The following is a 20,641-nucleotide window of genomic DNA, read 5'->3' on the forward strand; positions in this document are numbered from 1 at the left end:
TTACATTGATTGGATGTGATTTGGAAAGGCACACACCTGGCTCGGTTGACACTGTGCGTTTTGGTTGCGGGAATCACATCGGATTCCACAACCACCCGCAGCGCATTTGCTGGTGCAGGAACCTCAGGGAAATCGTATGGTCAAAAGGACCATGCAATCTCCCTCCCTGCATTTTTGAAAGTGTATGTGTGTGTATATAATGTATGTGTGTGTGTATATAATGTATGTGTGTGTGTATATAGTATGTGTGTGTGTATGTATATAATGTGTGTATATGTATGTGTATATATATATAGTGTGTGTGTGTATATGTGTGTGTATGTGTGTGTGTATGTATATATATATATATATATATGTATATGTGTATATATATATATATATATATATATATATATATATATATATATATATATATATATGATGTGTGTATGTATGTGTGTGTGTATATGTATAGATAGATATAGATTTTTCAGCAGAAGAGTAAATGAAACAGAGATGTCACTCAGTCATTCAATCTCTTGGATCCTAGAGGCATTAATATAGACAGCTCGGCTGTGACAGACTAGTTAATCTCATGAGCTTTGTCTGTGACAGGAGATCCCAGCTCCCAGCACTGTTCCAATTAATGCGTGCCAGAGCAAAATTTAGTATCCATGCCTTGTATCGCTGCAGAGGAAAAGCTGCCAAGGACTCCTCCAGATCCAACACCGCAGGGAAGACTTGTGTTGTAAACTACATGTGTAAGGACACCAGAAAGCAAAATTAGATGAACTAAAAGCCCTTTCTACCTTCTGATGACTCAAATCCGTTGGATAATCATGTTCTCTCAGATTTTACAAAATACACTTCCTTTCATTTGTAGTGTTTTTTATTTTGTTTTTTTTGTGGTTCGTTGGTTTCCTTTGCCCTTGTGCTGCCTGTATAAAATGTTATTGGATATACACCATATGGCCAAAGTATTGGGACATCCCCCAAATTATTAAAGTTATAGAAAAGGTTCATTTTTGGGTTTTTCTTTTTTTTCCCCCTTGTTGACAAGTTTAGTTATTTGTGTCTATAAACACCCAATGCAACTCAACTCCATTTCCTATAGTGAAAAATGAGCATGTCCTCTGTTTAATGATGTGCAAGCTTGACCCACCTCATACACGTGAATTGTACGTTTATGTGAATACGCTGTATCCCCTGTATGGGTGTTTTTTTTGTGTGTTTAAAGCCTTAAAATTCAATAAAAGATGTTGAAACAGAAAAAAAGGAAAGCATGTACAAAGCAAGTGATACATAAAACTCTACTTTGCCTCAGTACTTCTAAAATGAAGGGACACTTACAAATCCCACACCTTCCACCAATGCAGTGCTTATGCAGGCCATATATGGGTCAAATTCTGAACGAATTTTCTTTAGAAAATCAGGTTTTGTGCGCTTTTTAATGCAATGTTGCCACCATTGATTTCAAAATTTGATCAAGCCTTCAATTTCACATAGAAATTTCTAAAGAAAAGAATTTTCATGGCTGGGAATCTTCTTTTCTTTCCAGGTGACAGCTCCATTCTTTTTTGATTATATTTATCGCACGATTCTCACATCATTGGTTAGAAATTACTTTTTTTCAAAAAATTTCCAACATGCACGATCACTCAAATTTGATGGCTGCACAAAAATTGGCCGATGCTGTGACCCACTAATGGTGCAAAATTCAAACGAAAATTCTTAGTTACGATTTTCGAAAACAAATTACATCAGAATTCAACCCATGTATGGCCTGCATTAGTGTCTGAATAGCTATACCTGGGGGACAGAGGATTTAGGGCATACACCTCCCACCCTGTCTAAATTTTGACTGGCTCTAGAGGTACACAGGTGCATCCAACAGTCTGGTACTAGATCAGGAAGAACAGAGTGGAAACAATTAGTCTATGTTTATGGTTCCATCTTTAAAGTTGACCAGTTACTTGTCTGGTATTTTCAAGGTACAAGTTCACTTTAAAAGGACGCTATTGTGTGACATTTATCTGAAAGTTATATTGTAACCATTTTTGGTGTAATTTTACCTATTTACATTTCCATATTTTGATCCTTTGTATCTCATTTGCAAATGTTCCCACACTGTATCTGGGAATATGATTTACATTAGCAGTTCAATGATTTACTCATTGGATTGCTCATAATACTGTGTAAGCTGAATTGATTAATGGTTTGTCCCACTCTATTGTCCTTTCCGCCCTACAGCCAGAGAATTTGTTGTACTACAGTCTGGATGAAGATTCCAAAATCATGATCAGCGATTTTGGCCTCTCCAAGATAGAGGGATCTGGAAGTGTCATGTCCACGGCCTGTGGGACACCTGGATATGTAGGTCAGTGTGCTCAGTATGGTGGTCCTAGAGTGGTGTGCTAGGTGTACCACCATTGGCTTCTCTTCTCAGGTAGTTGATACAGATAGATGTTCTCCGGTAGTGGTTTTCCCAGCTGGTTGGCCTTGGCCAGAAAACACGTGACCTCACAGCTGCAGTCTTTACACCCGAAGTCAATGTCATTTCACTGTGACTGACAACATTCCACCATTTACTTTTGAATGAACAGAAGGAATGCAACAGCCAGCCTTTCCTGATGTCCAATAAAGCTCTCGTGGTGACCGTAATAAGGACAATCTGGGGCTTCAACCCTAAAACCAATTTACCGTAATACCTTTCTGTAGATATGCAGCAGATAGATGATTAGAATCTATGGAAATAAAAAAAAAAATAGGTAATTGTTTGACTTTGTATCCATTTTAACTGCAAAGAGTCAGAGACCTTAAGGCAGTATTATAGGTTCATGTTTTTTTTTTTTCTTAAAATGACAAACCTGTGAGTCTTACCTGCTCTGTGCAATGCTTTGCACCGAGCAGCCCAGATCCTCTTCTCTAGAGTCCCCCGCTGGTGCTCTGGGCTCCTCCCCCACCTTTGAGTACCCCATCCCCCAGCAAACCGTTTTCTGGGGGGGATACTCATGCGGGCTTGCTCCCAAGCCACACTGTGTGCGCCTATTGACTCATAGTGTGGGAGGGCCCTGCCCCCCCTCGTTTCCTCATCACTGGATTTGATTGACAGCAGTAGGAGCCTCCTACAAGATTAACCAGTGCTCGGATGGACACTGATAGCAGCAGTATATAGTAGTTTTGTGACTGCTAAGAAAGTATTTAGCAGTTTATATTTACTAAAATAATTGCATTTCCATGTTGTGTGTACTGTGGGAGACCAGATATAGTGAATGCGGGGTCCGGGGAGACCGGATATAGTGAATGCGGGGTCCAGGGAGACCAGATATAGTGACTGCAGGGTCCGGGGAGACCGGATATAGTGAATGCGGGGTCCGGGGGAGACCGGATATAGTGAATGCGGGGTCCGGGGGAGACCGGATATAGTGAATGCGGGGTCCGGGGGAGACCGGATATAGTGAATGCGGGGTCCGGGGGAGACCGGATATAGTGAATGCGGGGTCCGGGGGAGACCGGATATAGTGAATGCGGGGTCCGGGGGAGACCGGATATAGTGAATGCGGGGTCCGGGGGAGACCGGATATAGTGAATGCGGGGTCCGGGGTTTAGTAACACTTTAAGGGCAAATTCACACTGCAGAGCGGTCGGAGCGATCCACCACCTACCTCAATAAAATTCAGTTCAAAAATGGACTTCGCTGGGTGGAAAATTATCGGCCAGTGACAGAATCCTATCAGATACTGGCACTATTCTGATATTCACAAGTGCCAATTGCCTTAATGCCACACATACAATGCAATGAGAGCACCAAAAAACATTAAGGAGTTGAATGTGATTTTAATACTAAAACTGATTTATAGCAAAATACAGCCAACGTGTTCCTGGGGCCAAATACACTCCCCCCCATCATTAGGGCCAGAAATGGAATCCACGTCATCAAGCATCAACTGATGCCGATGAAGGGGGAGAGGTGTGATTGTCCCTTTTCTGCATTAGTCAAGTTGGACTAATTGGACTCTTGGACATTGTTTGGAACTCTCATTGGATTGTATGTGTGTCCATTCTCAACTTTGGGTCCCTTCCACAGGCTGGCTCCAGTTTTCTGCAGTATTGCCAAACCAGAGTCCGTGTGCCCAGTGACCTTTTCGGTGACCCTTCAAAAATCCAAATACGGTGCTCTGTTTTTTTTTTTCTTGTGTTTAAATGCAAATGTCGGCAGTGGAGATTTCTCTATCCATGCTATCAGTGTAGATTGGGCTTAACCAGAGAAAATCAAGGCATGTATGGCCAACTTTATAAATCTGTTTTAAACACGTGCAATTTTTCTTTCAGCTCCCGAGGTTTTAGCTCAGAAGCCGTACAGTAAAGCGGTGGATTGCTGGTCGATTGGCGTCATAGCATACATCCTGTAAGTAATACGTTTATTTAACCCAAATCATTTGCTTATGTCCGGAAAAGCCATACAACCCAGAGATATGACACACTATTCTCAAGATTGTTTGAGGGCCAGTCTACTCCCCATATAGCTGATCCCAGCCACAGTTTTTGGCTGCATGGCACATCCCAGGATTTTGTCAGGTCAGGCCAGAGCTATTACATACTATTCTCAAGATTGTTTGAAGGCCGGTCTACTTCCCATATAGTTGATCCCAGCCACAGTTTTTGGCTGCATGGCAAATCCCAGGATTTTGCCAGGTCAGGCCAGAGATATGATATACTATTCTCAAGATTGTTTGTGGCTGGGATCAGCTATATGGGAAGTAGACCAGCCTTCAGTTTTTGGCTGCATGGCACATCCTAGGATATTGTCAGGTCAGAGCTATGCCCGACTATTTTCAAGATTGTTTGAGGGCCGGTCTACTTCCCACATAGCTGATCCCAGGCACAGTTTTTGGTTTCATGGCACCTCCCAGGCCTTTGTCAGGTCAGAGAGTCACATGTGTTAAAGCCAATTGTGCTTTAACATGGAGCTTTTGAATCCAGATACACCATTAGAATTAAGCATGGCTGAACATTACTTTTTACGAACTGAAATTAGTTTGCTACCCTATCAAGAAAAATTATTAATGTAGAATAACAAGCTAAGAAAGAGCCTGCTTGTGTTTTTTTTCTGACATCTCCTGGCTGAAACATTAAGCTGGCCACACACTGATTGAAATTTGGCCAGTAAAGCATAGACCAGCCAAATTGCAAGCAATCTGTGACATCACCGCTTTACAGAAGTCAATTATTTGGTCAACTTCTGCTGAAGAGACAAGTTAGAAAATGTTTCTTGATCAGCCACTGCAGCCAATCTGCTGTGGCCGATGGTCATCGTATTCTGACAGTGGTGGGGTCCTGCTGTCAGAGTACAATGTCCCAAGGGGGGATTCCTCTATCCACCTTGTTTTATGCAACCTTTTGTTTTTATTTTGTTTTATTTTTTTTATTGTGTTTTGGGTAGAGCAAGTTAACCTTTTGAAAAAAAAACAAAAAAACCTAATGCACATTTTTGCAGATAAAAAAAAAAAAATTGTCCATTTATTTATTTTTTTTCTAAGGAGCCTGCAGAGCGCTCAACCCTGCAATCTCCAGCTCTCACCATAGCTAACAGTGAGCTATGTGCTGTTCTGCCTACAGTCTTTTCCACACAGGTCCTTGAATTTTCAGATTGAAGTATGTCAGGTATGAGGCTGCTGACAGGGTAACCCACAGGTTGTATTTCGCCCGATTAATCAGGCTAGCCGTCCCATAACTGCTCATTCACACCAGCCCATAGTATTTTACTGAGTCGGCTGGTGTCTGTGTACCAGCAGGGGGCAGTATGATGCACTGTTGAAACATCACGCTGTTTACATTTTTTTTTTTTTATACTTTTATCGATGTGTCAAGATATGTCATTAAAACTTTGGTGACACAGCCAATAATACACATTTCACAGGGATTGTACACCTTCTCAACACCATTTAAAACTAGAGGAGTTACACTAAGAGCATTTTGTTATCTTTTTGAGTTGTTTTTGTAGTCTAGGTTGGCCATAGATGGATTGAAATTTAGCTGGTTCAGCAGGAACTGGACTAATTTCGATCCCTCTTTGGGCAGACTGATTGTACTGAATTCGATCCATCGATCTGTTTTTGTTTTTTTTTGTTTTTTTTTTCTTTTGATCACTGCCAGTGGCTATAGCCGCCAGCAGCGATCATTGTTTTCTGACAGCGGGGAAACCACCTGCTGTCAGAATACAGTGGCACAGCGGGAGTGTCCTGAACTCCTATCTGTTTTTTGTTTTTTTTTTGTTTTGTTTTTTTTCGTTTGATCACTGCAAACGACTATAGCCGCTGGCAGTGATCATTCTATTGTGACAGCGGGGAAACCTTCCACTGTCAGAATACAACTGTGGTTGAAGGAAAGAAAAATTGCATAACGTATGGCCAGCCTAACACTGCTAATTGGGGGATGGTAAAAACAGGCGATTGAGCTGTGTTTTACTGCCCCCTTTAAATGGCAGCAGGGCAGAGATGTTTATTTGTTGTGGCCGTGATTTTTTTTTTTTTTTTTTTTGCAGCGCAGTGAGAATTATACCCTGTTTGTGTGTTTTCTGTTTAGGTGAATTGGGGCCATGTCACAGCTGCCCTGCAACCGCAGTTGCGGCACAGTGGTGTTGGCTTTTTAGAGGTTAAAACAGGAGTTGAGGGGGCAGAATCGCCTCCTCACCGCCTGTCAAACCGTTCCAGAAATCAATCCACTATGGAATTTTAGAGGTTCAGAAATACATGACCTTTTACGGACTTGGTCATTTTGGTCAATTTTTAATGACATTCTTTTGGTATGAAGTCAGCTAAGGTAACTTTATACACTCACCGGCCACTTTATTAGGTACACCTGTTCAATTGCTTGTTAACAGAAATTGCTAATCCGCCAATCACATGGCAGCAACTCAATGCATTTAGGCATCTAGACGTGGTGAAGACAACTTGCTGATGTTCAAACGAGCATCAGAAAGGGAAAGAAAGGGGATTTAAGTGACTTTGGACATGGCATGGTTGCTGATGCCAGACGGGTGGTCTGAGTATTTCAAAAACTGCTGTTCTACTGGGATTTTCATGCACAACCATCTCTAGGGTTTACATAGAATGGTCCGAAAAAGAGAATATCCAGTGAGCGGCAGTTGTGTGGAGGAAAATGCCTTGTTGATGTCAGAGGAGAATGGGCAGACTGGTTCGATATCATGGAAAAACAGTAACTCATGTCATTATGGACCAAAATCTGAGGAATGTTTCCAACATCTTGTTGAATCTATGCCATGAAGAATTAAGGCAGTTCTGAAGGCAAAAGGAGGTTCAACCCGGTAATGGCAAGCTGTACCTAATAAAGTGGCCATAGAGTATGTATTTTATTGGTGTGCTCTGGGGTATCTTGTGATAGATCAAAAAATGCCGGCATCCCTATTATAGCATCTGACATTCTTTTTCTCTCGGCAGACTATGCGGTTACCCCCCTTTCTATGATGAAAATGATGCCAAACTCTTTGAACAGATTTTGAAAGCAGAATACGAGTTTGATTCTCCATACTGGGATGACATTTCTGACTCGGGTAAGGAACCATAATAAAGCAATATACCCTTTTAGATTGTAAGCTCTTAAGAGCAGGACCCTCTTGTATTTTATTGTATCGGAACTGTACTGTCTCCCTTTATATCATAAGTCGCTGTGCAAACTATTGGCACCATGTAAATCTTATATAATATTAATAATATACTTTAGTTGCAATGTTTTTCATTCACAATTGGGAGCGGTTTTTAATAACTGCTACTAAAGTCTTATTTTAATTAAAAGAACAAAAAAAAAGCAAATATGTTATACTCACCTGCTCTGTGCAATGGTATTGCACAGAGGAGCCCCCGATTTTCCTCTTCTCAGGTCCCCCACAAGTACTCGTGGCTCTTTTCCCCTTTGAGTACCCTCCCAGCAAACCACTTGCTAGGGGGGATACTTGTGTGGACTCAATACCAAGCCACACTGTGTGTGTTTATGGACACCCATAGTGTCACTGGGCCCTGCCCCCCACTCCCTTGTCACTGGATTTGATTTATTTTTGAGTCCAGTAAGGAGGGAGAGAGCATCTCAGCTGCTCCTGTGCACAATGCTGGACCTGAGATCGGCTCAGGTAAGTACTTAGGTGGGGGTTTACCTTTTATGTACAGAATGAAATAATGCAATAAGGAAAAAAAATGTAGCTTTTAAAACCACTTTAAACCCAAAAGGAAACATTTGTTATATTGCAACTTACCAATTCTTTGCCACTTGCTATGGAGGCACACGGTGTCTGCTCACTCTTATGCTGTATGTCTATGGAGCTGCGCTCCATAGACGCACACAGCGGGACTTAGCCCCGTCCCCACTTCCTCTTCCAATGCATTCGATTAACAGCAGCAAGTGTTTGAGTCCTCGTGTGAAGAGAAAGAGAGGAGAAGAGATGCAGCCCAGCACAGCACTGGATCTCTTCTTCCCTCTCTTCCCCTTCACACAGGGAAGGGGGGAGGCTCAGAAATAGAAAATGTATTCCTTGCATTAAGGTAAAAAACGTGGGGGGGGGGGGGGGTGGAGATCTGCTTCCGATCGCCTAGGCCAGTGATGAAGAACTTTGTAGAGGCCGAGTACCCAATCTGCAATCCAAAACCCACTTATTTATCACTAAGTGCCAACACTGCAATTCTGAATACTGAGGTTTTAGGTCAGAAAAAACAACTTACATTAATAATAACAGAGCTTCCACTGACCACCAGCACAAGGGGGGGGGGGGGCAAAGTTCCACTGACCACCAGCACAAGGGGGGGCAAAGTTCCACTGACCACTAGCACAAGGGGGGGCAAAGTTCCACTGACCACCAGCACAAGGGGGGGCAAAGTTCCACTGACCACCAGCACAAGGGGGTGCAAGGTTCCACTGACCACTAGCACAAGGGGGGGCAAAGTTCCACTGACCACTAGCACAAGGGGGGGCAAGGTTCCACTGACCACCAGCACAAGGGGGGACAAGGTTCCACTGACCACCAGCACAAGGGGGGGCAAGGTTCCACTGACCACCAGCACAAGGGGGGGCAATGTTCCACTGACCACCAGCACAAGGGGGGGGGCAAAGTTCCACTGACCACCAGCACAAGGGGGGGGGGCAAAGTTCCACTGACCACCAGCACAAGGGGGGGGCAAAGTTCCACTGACCACCAGCACAAGGAGGGGCAAAGTTCCACTGACCACCAGCACAAGGAGGGGCAAAGTTCCACTGACCACCAGCACAAGCTAAAATCTTGTGTTTAATAAAAATGTATTAAAACTTACAGCCAGTCCAATGTCTATCTATCTCCTTGGCAGCGCACTGGCCAAGCGAAAGCTCAGTTGAGTTGCGGCTCATGATATCCTCACCTTCCGCCGCTACTGCTTTCCAAGCATGCGCATGGCCCCTATGTGTGAACCTTCACCTTGTAAAACAACCCATTCAGTTTAAAATAGAAATGAAATGCAAAACATTTATGAATACATATAAAAAGGGGGAAAAAGGTATTTATAATGGTTTTTTATAAGTGATCACATAATCTCTGTGCTCAGCTGTTTTACCACGGTTACATGATAGTTTTAGGTTTTTGGGGATTTATTTGAGATGTGCACACACTTCTATGTATAACATTTCATTAAAGTGCTACTAAACCCAGGACCCTGCATTCACTATATCCGGTCTCCCTGAACCCTGCATTCGCTATATCCGGTCCCCCCGGACCCTGCATTCGCTATATCTGGTCCCCCCGGACCCTGCATTCGCTATATCTGGTCCCCCCGGACCCTGCATTCGCTATATCTGGTCTCCCCGAACCCTGCATTCGCTATATCTGGTCCCCCCGGACCCTGCATTCGCTATATCCGGTCTCCCCGGACCCTGCATTCGCTATATCCGGTCTCCCCGGACCCTGCATTCGCTATATCCGGTCTCCCCGGACCCTGCATTCGCTATATCCGGTCTCCCCGGACCCTGCATTTGCTATATCCGGTCTCCCCGGACCCTGCATTTGCTATATCCGGTCTCCCCGGACCCTGCATTTGCTATATCCGGTCTCCCCGGACCCTGCATTTGCTATATCCGGTCTCCCCGGACCCTGCATTTGCTATATCCGGTCTCCCCGGACCCTGCATTCGCTATATCCGGTCTCCCCGGACCCTGCATTCGCTATATCCGGTCTCCCCGGACCCTGCATTCGCTATATCCGGTCTCCCCGGACCCTGCATTCGCTATATCCGGTCTCCCCGGACCCTGCATTCGCTATATCCGGTCTCCCCGGACCCTGCATTCGCTATATCCGGTCTCCCCGGACCCTGCATTCGCTATATCCGGTCTCCCCGGACCCTGCATTCGCTATATCCGGTCTCCCCGGACCCTGCATTCGCTATATCCGGTCTCCCCGGACCCTGCATTCGCTATATCCGGTCTCCCCGGACCCTGCATTCGCTATATCCGGTCTCCCCGGACCCTGCATTCGCTATATCCGGTCTCCCCGGACCCTGCATTCGCTATATCCGGTCTCCCCGGACCCTGCATTCGCTATATCCGGTCTCCCCGGACCCTGCATTCGCTATATCCGGTCTCCCCGGACCCTGCATTCGCTATATCCGGTCTCCCCGGACCCTGCATTCGCTATATCCGGTCTCCCCGGACCCTGCATTCGCTATATCCGGTCTCCCCGGACCCTGCATTCGCTATATCCGGTCTCCCCGGACCCTGCATTCGCTATATCCGGTCTCCCCGGACCCTGCATTCGCTATATCCGGTCTCCCCGGACCCTGCATTCGCTATATCCGGTCTCCCCGGACCCTGCATTCACTGTATCCGGTCTCCCCGGACCCTGCATTCACTGTATCCGGTCTCCCCGGACCCTGCATTCACTGTATCCTGTCCCCCCCCGGACCCTGCATTCACTGTATCCTGTCCCCCCCCGGACCCTGCATTCACTGTATCCTGTCCCCCCCCGGACCCTGCATTCACTGTATCTGGTCTCCCACAGTACACCGAACATGGAAATGCAATTATTTTAATATAAACTGCTAAATACCTTTTCTCATCAGCAGTTAGAGCAGTCTATGACTTCTATCAGTGTCCAGCAGAGCACTGGTTAATCTTGGAGGAGATTTCATTCTCCTCTCATTGTCCTATGAGGCTGCAGGGTCACCGACCCTCTGTCTGGTTAGTACTGATTGATTGGCCCTGTGCTGATCACCCCTCCCAAGAAAAATGAAAAAAACTCTCTAGCAATACACATCAAACTGAGTGTGCAGCTTGCCCCCAAGGCTCTGTTCCATCAGCAGATGGATTGGGGGCAGCAGAAGGGGAGCAGCAGAGAAGACAGGATCAAACAGCCTTTTTACACAAAGTGGAGGATTAACCCCTTAGGTTCCGCAGTGAGTATAACCAGCTTTACTGCATATATGACTGATTGTACGGTTGTGGGTTTAGTAACACTTTAATGGCAGATAAACATAACAAATGTCATAATATTAGAGAATGTAACAATAATACTTGGCTATAGATTTTTTTTTTTTTTTTGGCCAGAGAGTCCCCAGTCTCGAGACTCGCTATTCCAAGACTTGGCTGTGGTATATACAGAATTAGTTAGTAATATCTGACCAACCCCCCTTGAAAGCAACATTACTTTTTTAAGGATTTGGCCAGTTTATAATGACATTCCTTTTGGTATGAAGCCAGCTAAGGTAACCATCCTTATATATGTCCTTGTATGACCCCTTAACCAGGCATGGCTATACATTAGTGATCCACATTCAAGGAAATATTAATTTCTCCATCACCAGCTGCATAAGGAGCTCAGAGAGCTGGGGGAGGAGAAAGAGCAGCACACTAGTCTTCTCTGTGAATGGCTGTACAGGGAGGGGTGTGGAATGGCTGTACAGGGAGGGGTGTGGCAGCACAAGTGTGATCATTGGAGAAGAGCAGGACTGACCATGCTGTGCTCTCATGCCTAGTGTGGTCAGTTTGATATAGGAAAGCAGAGGGACTGGCAGGAACATCAGGAATTTTAAACAAAGGAAGCAAGACAAAGAGCAGGATGCTTTTTTGTACAAGAGCATGGTACAGCAGGCACATAGCATATGTGAACTCAACATTTCATATTCCTGATAAGTGTCTTTTGAACCCGGTGTAATTTGTCCCCTGATCACTGTTTCCATGGCCTAGTTCCTGCCAAGGGAAAAGTTTGGTAGCTGCCATTATTCTGCTCCTGAAAATGCTAGGTACCTGGCTGTCTTTGCCTTCAATTGTTTTGTCTCACAGACCTGGAACAAGCATCGCATGTTAAAGTGTCAGAATACCTTAACTTTATACATGTTCCTAGTCAGTGAATCCGTAACCATTGGAACCAAAGATTCAGCATGACAGAGGCTGCTGACCTTTCCTTTTGAGAATGCCAATTCCCTGGCTATTATTCTCTTATGGGAGACACTGTGCTAAGAGAAGAGAGTCTGCCGGGGTCACCTTGGAGCAGAGGGCAGTTCACATTTGTTTGAGGACCCCTTATTCCTGCGGAGTAGAGACCCTTTAAACATTTGGTAATGAAATGAGGTCATTGGAGGTGTGTGTGTCACCCATGTGCTAAAAATTCGGAGACAAGAGCATGTAGAAATCGCCAAAGTTAGTGTGCAACCTTTAATAATGATTCTCTGTTCCCTTAGCCAAAGACTTTATCCAGCATTTAATGGAGAAGGATCCGAACAAGCGCTACACATGTGACCAAGCCCTGCAACATCCATGGTAAGATGCCCTGGACAGGGGACAGCTGATTTCCGTGATCAGGTTAGGGCTACATTTGTAGACATGCAGCAGCCCTTGCCCTCCCCTCTGAAATGCGGTCCACGCTGGATCGCTTTTCAGAGCTGTTTGATGGGCTCTTATGCAGGCCATAGACTGGTCGAACATCGGCCGATTTTTCAAACGATAAACGAAAAATCGGTCGTTCGTTAAGCCGAGGTTACCACCAACTATTAAAAAAAATCGGCTCACTAAATCATAAAGTTCACCCCATATAACAGCCAAACTTCTGTCTCTGGCAGGTCACGGCTCATGTGCAGATTTTTTATCGTTAAAACGATCGGCCGATTTGGCCATCATTGCTGCGAAAATCATCCGTTTTCCGCAAATTTTCCAACATGCCCGATAATCTAAAATTAAAAAAAACCTGAAAACCGGCCGACCAATTAACCCACTAACAGTGCGAAAATCGGTCGATTTTTCTTTCGGCCAAAAAATTGGCCGATTTACGAACCGTCTATGGCCGGCATTAGTGCCTGTTTTAACCCTGTAAATGCTGCGCTGCAACCTGTGGTCGCGGGGTTGTTTTGGTGCAGTCCCTTTCACTTGAATTGTACTTGCGAGTATGGGGGAGTGACCGGGGGTATCCTCTTTGCCGCAGCATGTGTACAACCCTGTCTGGCTGCTGTTGTAGCTTAAACGGAGGAATCGGGGAGCTTAAAAATGCTTGGCAATGTTGGATGTCTGATCCACCAAGCACCAATGCCATCAAGAGTGAGGTAGGGGAGCGAACTGCATGCTCTACCGTACTTGCAAGTATGTATGTCACTTCGCTTCAGCCAGTGAAACAAGAGGATGGCACAGCAAGTGTGTGCTGCCAGTGGGGCTACCAATAAAGTGCCCTTGTTACCAGGGGCAGACTGACCATTCCAGCACTCGTGCACTGCCCGAGGGCCCGGGGTCAGTAGGGGGCCCCATGAAATGCCCCTATTACCTTTTTTATAGGCTTTTTTGGGTGTGCTTTGAGTGTGGGCAAGGACACAGGGGCCCCATGAGTTGTCAGTCCGCCCCTGCTTGTTGCAATGCTTTGCGTGGACAAACTATAGGTTTATTATCAATATTCTCAATCACTTGTCTTATATTTTCTCTTTTCCGCAGGATTGCTGGGGATACGGCTCTGGATAAGAATATTCATGAATCTGTCAGCGAACAGATCAGAAAGAATTTTGCCAAAAGTCGGTGGAAGGTGAGACTTTGAAAATTAGATTTTAAATAGTGATTGTAAAATATATATATATATATATTGAAAAAAATACACATTTTGTAGAGTTGCACATTTCACAATGGTGTTTCATTTGTACTTACAATGTGGCTGAGCCTTCCATATCAGTAAGGCTAGGTTCATACCTATGTAGTTAGTGTTTGATCTGTTTCTGCAGTGCGTTTTGCGTTTTTGCACATGCCTTTTTGGTGCGTGTTTGCGTTTTTTGGTTTTTTTTTTTTACTTGTTGCTGGACAGATTAAAACACAAGAAGCTCCTCAAAAACGTATAAACGCACTATATGCTTTTCTGCAGCATCTCCGTTTAAGTCTATGAAACCAAAAATGCACCGTTTTTAAAGTCCCTGACCCTTTCCAAGAAACACACCGGGTGAAAACACAGTGATGTGAACCTGTCCCATAGGAAATCACGTTAAATGGACTGCTGTGCGTTTCCACAAAATACATCTGCTGTGCGTTTCCACAAAATACATCTGCTGTGCGTTTCCACAAAATGCATAGGTGTGAACCTAGACTAAGGTGCTGTATGTGTAGCTAAAAATATGAACAGCAGGGGGCAGTGTGAGTCCACAGATATTTCTCTTGCTTCAAGAAACCCTGCTATGCTATACTACTGAAACTTACACAAATTCCTCAATTGTTTTACAATGTCCATAAAATATATATTATATATATTTTTTTTTTTGTGCTCAGCATTGAGTACACCCATCAGATTTGTCAGAAATCCTTTTACTTTCCTTTCAGAATAAAAATCTTCTATGGGACACTATAGAACAAAATATTTCCACAAATGCAGGCCATTGACTGCAAAAATGTATTTCTTAATTTGCACACACAAAAAAGTATTTTTTCCTTACAAATTCATTCAAGACCATGTTGCAAAAATGAATACACCCCAATGAAAGTCTTAGGAGCAGAGCAAAATTTTAGACAAAATCCTAATTAACAAGAATTCAACTACAGGTGAGTCCAATTATTCATTAAACCGGTATCCAGCAGACAGCTGATTATAAAATGGGCATTACTTAACAAAGAAAATCCCTCCCATTTCATGCTGTCAGCAATGGCACCACATGGAAGAGAAATGTCACAAGGCCTGAGAAAGAGAAAATAACTTCTTTATACAAGAAAGGTGAAGGCTACAGGAAGATCAGCAAAGCTTTACTTATCAGTCAGAATACTGTAGCAAAGGTGATACAAAAATTTAACAAAGATGGAATTGCAACCATGTCACAGAGACATCCAGGCCATCCACAGAAGTTAACTCATCGACAAAAGCATCTTCTGATGAGAAAGGTTGAAGAAAATCGCCATGCCGTATTGTGAAACAATACGGCATACACTACAGAAGAATGGCATTCATGGATGTCGTCCACGAAGGAAGCCTCTCCTAAAGCCCATGCACAAAAAAGCCCACCTAGAATTTTGCCAGGGCCCATCCTGAAGAAGAAAACTACTGGGACTCTGTATTGTGAGTGATGAGACCAAGATTAATGTTTTTGGAACTGTTGGCTTTAAAACTGTATGGCATCGCAAAGGTGAGGGGTGCAAAGAAAAATGCATGGTGCCTACAGTGAAACATGGTGGTGGCAGTGTCCTTCTGTAGGGCTGCATGAGTATTGCTGGTGTCGGAGAACTGCATTTCATTGATGGTATCATGAATTCACAGATGTCCTGCTCTATATTGAAAGAGTAGGTGCTACCATCACTCCGTGCCCTTGGCCGTGATGTACTTTTCCAACATGACAATGATCCAAATCACACATCTAAGGCCACTGTTGCATTTCTGAAGAACAGGGTGAAAATGATTCAATGGCCAAGTATGTCTCCTGATCTGAACCCAATCGAACACCTATGGGGAATTCTGAAGAGACAAGTTGAGCATCACTCTTCATCCAGCATCCAGGCTCTAACAGAGGTCTTAAAGAATGGAAAAAGATTGATGTTGCCATATGTCCCCAACTTGTTCATTTCATGCCTAGAAGACTTCCACACCCTTACAAATCACGGAGGTGATACAGAATACTAGATGGAGTAGTTTTTGTTGTGGGGTGGATTCATTTTTGCATCAACTAATTTTGAGTAAAACTGAAGATTTTGTAGTCTTAAGTTATAATATTAACCTCCCTTTAATGTACTGAGCCAAATGTTCTATAAAACTCAAGTTTTGTCAAAATTTTGGAGATTGTTCATGTATTCATTGAGATGTATTGGGCCAGCCCGCCAAATAATTCTATTCAGGTGTTCCACTCACCTCCATGGCCACAGGTGTATACAATCAAGCACCTAGGCATGCAGACTGCTTCTACAAACATTGGTGAAAGAATGGGTCGCTCTCAGGAGCTCAGTGACTCCAAGCGTGGTCCCGTGATAGGTAGCCACCTGTGCAATAAGTCCATCTGTGACATTTCCTGGCTACTAAATATTCCACGCTCAACTGTTAGTGGGATTATAACAAAGTGGAAGCAACTGGGAACAACAGCAACTCAGCCACCAAGTAGTAGGCTACGTCACATGACAGAGCGGGGTCATCGCATGCTGAAGCGCACAGTGTGCAGAAGTCGCTAACTGTCTGCAGAGTCAATAGCTAAATACCTCCAAACTTCATGTGGCCTTCAGATTAGCACAACAGTGCCTAGAGAGCTTCATGGAATGGGTTTCCATGGCCGAGCAGCTGCATCCAAGCCTTACATCACCAAGTGCAATGCAAAGCGCCGGATGCCGTGGTGTAAATCACGCCACCACTGGACTCTAGAGCCGTGGAGACATGTTCTCTGGAGAGACAAATCACACTTCTGTCTGACAATCTGATGGACATGTCTGGGTTTGGCGGTTGCCAGGAGAACGGTACTTGCCTGACTGCATTGTAGAACGGTACTTGCCTGACTGCATTGTGCCAAGTGTAAAGTTTGGTGGAGGGGGGATGATGGTGTGGGGTTGTTCAGGGGTGGGCTTGGCCCCCTAGTTCCAGTGAAGGGAACTCTTAAGGTGTCAGCATACCAAGACATTTTGGACAATTTCATGCTCCCAACTTTGTGGGAAGAGTTTGGTGGTGGCCCCTTCCTGTTCCAACATGACTGCACACCAGTGCACAAAGCAAGGTCCATAAAGACATGGAGGAGCCAGTTTGGGGTTTAGGAACTTGACTGGCCTGCACAGAGTCCTGACCTCAACCCCATAGAACACCTTTGGGATGAATTAGAGCGGAGACTGCGAGCCAGGCCTCCTCCCCCGACATCAGTGCCTGACCTGACAAATGTGCTTCTGGAAGAATGGTCCAACCTTCCCATAGACACCCTCCTAAACCTTGTGGACGGCCTTCCCAGAAGAGTTGAAGCTGTTATAGCTGCAAAGGGCGGGGCCAACTCAATATTGAACCCTACGGACTAAGACTGGGATGCTAGTAAGTTAATCTGTGTGTAAAGGCAGGCGGCCCAATACTTTTGGCAATTTAGTATGTATGTATGTGTGTGTATGTGTGTGTGTATATATGTATATATATGTATGTGTGTGTACACACTCTCTCTCTCGCGCGCTAAAGGGTCTCCCGTTGATTCCTTCTCTTCTTGGTGCACCACTATAGGAAGCCACTTCCTATGGTAGTGCACCTGTGGAGTCGATTCCAAGGCATGCTGCATGCATCCAGAGACAGACAGCGCTGCTTAGCCCCGCCACATGATTTGACTGACCGCAGCAGGAGCCATTGGCTGCTGCTGCTTTAGCAATGCCTGTGAAAGCAGGAAAAGCTGCTACAGATGGGAATTGTGCTGGAATGAGTGAGGGCTCAGGTAAGCATAAGTGTTACAGCTTTTTCCTCTACAACTAGACTTAAAGGCTAAGTTCACCTTTTTAAAAACAAGAAAATATAAATGGTCATCTTTTAGCAGGAAAAAAAAGTGCATTTATTTCTTTTACATTGCCGCCTGTAAAGCATTGAACAATGAAGCATCATAATCCACATATCATGGGTGCAATGTCAGGATCCTGTAGATTCTCGGTAAGCTGTCTGCCCGTGTATGTATCAGCAGGCAGGTACTGAATGGCAGGAAGAATCAATGAACTACAAGGATGCTCACCAGCGCCCTCCCAGTTCATTGTGAACTACAAGCCGTCGATTGCAATGGCTGATGGTCCTTGTAGTCTATTCATTCACAGGAAACTGTGACAAATATAGAAGAAAAGTACAGTCCTAGCTTTATTTTTAATTTATACCTATATATGTTAACCTATTACATAACAATTTATAGTATATCCAGAACCATTTATTATCGTAAAGACCAGGATAATGTCCCTACCGTTATACTGATGCACACTAATGTTAATTTGGCAAGAAATGAGATTGTCTGTCTTTTACGAACTGAACCCAAGACATCTGTTCTATAAAGACAAGAAATACGACTTAACCACTGTGCTGACTCTCTTGTTTCTGTTTTCCATGCAGCAAGCATTTAATGCCACCGCCGTAGTTCGTCACATGCGCAAACTGCAACTGGGTACCAGCCAGGAGGGGCCAGGGCAGACCACACCCACCAGCCCATGTCACGGTAATCTACTGGTGCCTGGAGACAACCACGGTGAGCATTAGCAGAAGCAGTTTGTACAATAAAAAACATGCTGTTAAAGGAGTACGCCATGCAAAATATAGAAATCTGTAGTGAAAATAACTTTGAAGGCAGGAGGAAGCATTTCCTCAGTCTCCTCTTCCCCAGTGATCAGACTGCAACATTGTAACTTTGTAAAAAAAAAAAAAAAAAGTGAGAGGATTCAACTGGGGCTGATCTGTGTCAGGCATTTGTGAACACATCTAAGAATTATATACCCTCTACCCATTCTGCCAATCAAATCCTTGTTGAAACGCACCTTCTGCTAGTCTGATTTCATCTGGTGTATTGAGACCCAATATAAAGACCGAATTGTACTGATTTTATGACTCCCAAAGAACTAAAGAACTAAACTAAAGGATCATTTTAATATATTTGGCCGGAGTTCTTCTTTAACCAAACAATTCCATGGCTTAAATATTTTGTGTTGTGTCAGCAATGGAATGAAAAGACAGCAGTAACACCTATGCAGAGTTCACTCTAGCAGCAGAGAGTATACTGAATGCAATGTTACAATATAGGATATAGTAGAGGATATGTATATATCCCCTTTTGGCCTAGTCTATCTGTAGTGTTTCCTGGCACATGTTTGGTACGTGTCCCATTGTCATGTCTTTGCTGCAGCTGTCGTTGGAGCCGATGTCATATACTTGGACTTTAAGAGAGACTTGGTTCAACAACCGAGCATGTTGGCTCGAATCAAGAGCTTTGGACGTGGAGGTAACATAGAGTAGGTAGATAGCAAGCTTTGAGCAGAAGGAATCCCTCATAGAGAATGCAGAGGACATGGTGAACATTGAGAGCACGTGTTTGAGATTGTCAAGGAGCTGTTCTGAGGCGTTATTGGTGGTTCTGGACCAAAATGGAGGAGAGGACGTCTAGGTGTGATTCTCCTCTGCATTCTGGTATTCCACTTATAGCTTGGCTGTGTAGATATGTCCTCTCTTCTGTTATAGTCCACTTTTGAAGGCTGACCTCAGAATTTCAAGCCACAAAAATGCTAATCACTACATTGTTCATGTGTCAGAAGTATACTAGCAGCAACAAAACTGGCCTACCAACTAGCAAGAATCGTCATTTACATACCTGGAAGGCAGAAATTCTATTTGGAAGTAGCTTTGTTTTTTACATGCAACATGTTTTTGCATATCAACCCCAAGTGAGTAAAGGGGACAACATACAGGCCATATCAGCCATGAGAGGTTACATTAAACCCTTCCCATACTTATAGTGTGGGCTGCTGCAAGCTTGGGGTCAACAGATTGTCATTATTACAGGTCCTTGTATACATACACTATACACATCAGTCCATGCCTTTAAGAAGCTTACAATCTAAGGTCCCTAACTCACATTCATACATACACATACTAGGGCCAATTTAGACAGGAGCCAATTCACCTACCAGCAGGTTTTTGGAGTGTGGGGGGAGACCAGAGTACTCAGAGGAAACCCACACAAGCACAGGGAGAACATGCAAACCCCAGGCAGGTAGTGCTGTGGTTGGGATTCGAACCAACGACGTTAGTGCTGCAAGGTGGAAGTGCTAACCACTTAGCCACTATGCTGCCCGATGTCTGGTCATTGAACTTTTGGGTTATAAAGTGAGGGCCACATCTATAAGGGCATGTGTCAGTAGGCTTTGTTCACATTAGAAGTCTCCCCATACAAGTCAATGAGACTGCAAAGGCGGCTTAGGAGGTCAAGTGCAGGGGCATATACATCTGCCAACAAAGGCCTCAAAATGTGTGTGGTTTGTAAGGCTTACCATTTCCTCCTACATGTCGGCCATATGTCTATATGCTGTGGACAGACAAGTCTCTGTTGACCAATCTGCCCGCAACCAAGAAGTAGAAAGGTCAAACCTCACAATCCGCACACATAGGGTCAGTTTAGATCTACAAGTACACCAGTCACTGACTGGATCCCTAATTTGGCTGTACAGTCTTGGTTGCTTTGTTGGCTCTTTCCAACCAATGGCCCAAAAGACAAAGCTATGG

The 20,641-nt window shown here is 44.3% G+C and overlaps 1 protein-coding gene across 1 annotated transcript in view; it reads left to right on the forward strand.

The window, feature by feature from the left end:
• Window positions 1-20,641, forward strand: part of CAMK1 (calcium/calmodulin dependent protein kinase I) — a 154,470-nt gene that overhangs the window by 115,154 nt on the left and 18,675 nt on the right. The window contains exons 5-10 of the mRNA XM_089654332.1: window positions 2,230-2,356; window positions 4,312-4,387; window positions 7,440-7,552; window positions 12,687-12,765; window positions 13,921-14,008; window positions 18,485-18,617. Coding sequence (XP_089510458.1) covers window positions 2,230-2,356; window positions 4,312-4,387; window positions 7,440-7,552; window positions 12,687-12,765; window positions 13,921-14,008; window positions 18,485-18,617 — 616 coding nt within the window. The remainder of the gene's footprint in view (window positions 1-2,229; window positions 2,357-4,311; window positions 4,388-7,439; window positions 7,553-12,686; window positions 12,766-13,920; window positions 14,009-18,484; window positions 18,618-20,641) is intronic.

This window comes from Staurois parvus, unplaced genomic scaffold, assembly GCF_062004578.1.
Source record: "Staurois parvus isolate SC_StPar_1 unplaced genomic scaffold, SC_StPar_1.0 ptg000757l, whole genome shotgun sequence".
Classification (NCBI taxonomy): domain Eukaryota; kingdom Metazoa; phylum Chordata; class Amphibia; order Anura; family Ranidae; genus Staurois; species Staurois parvus.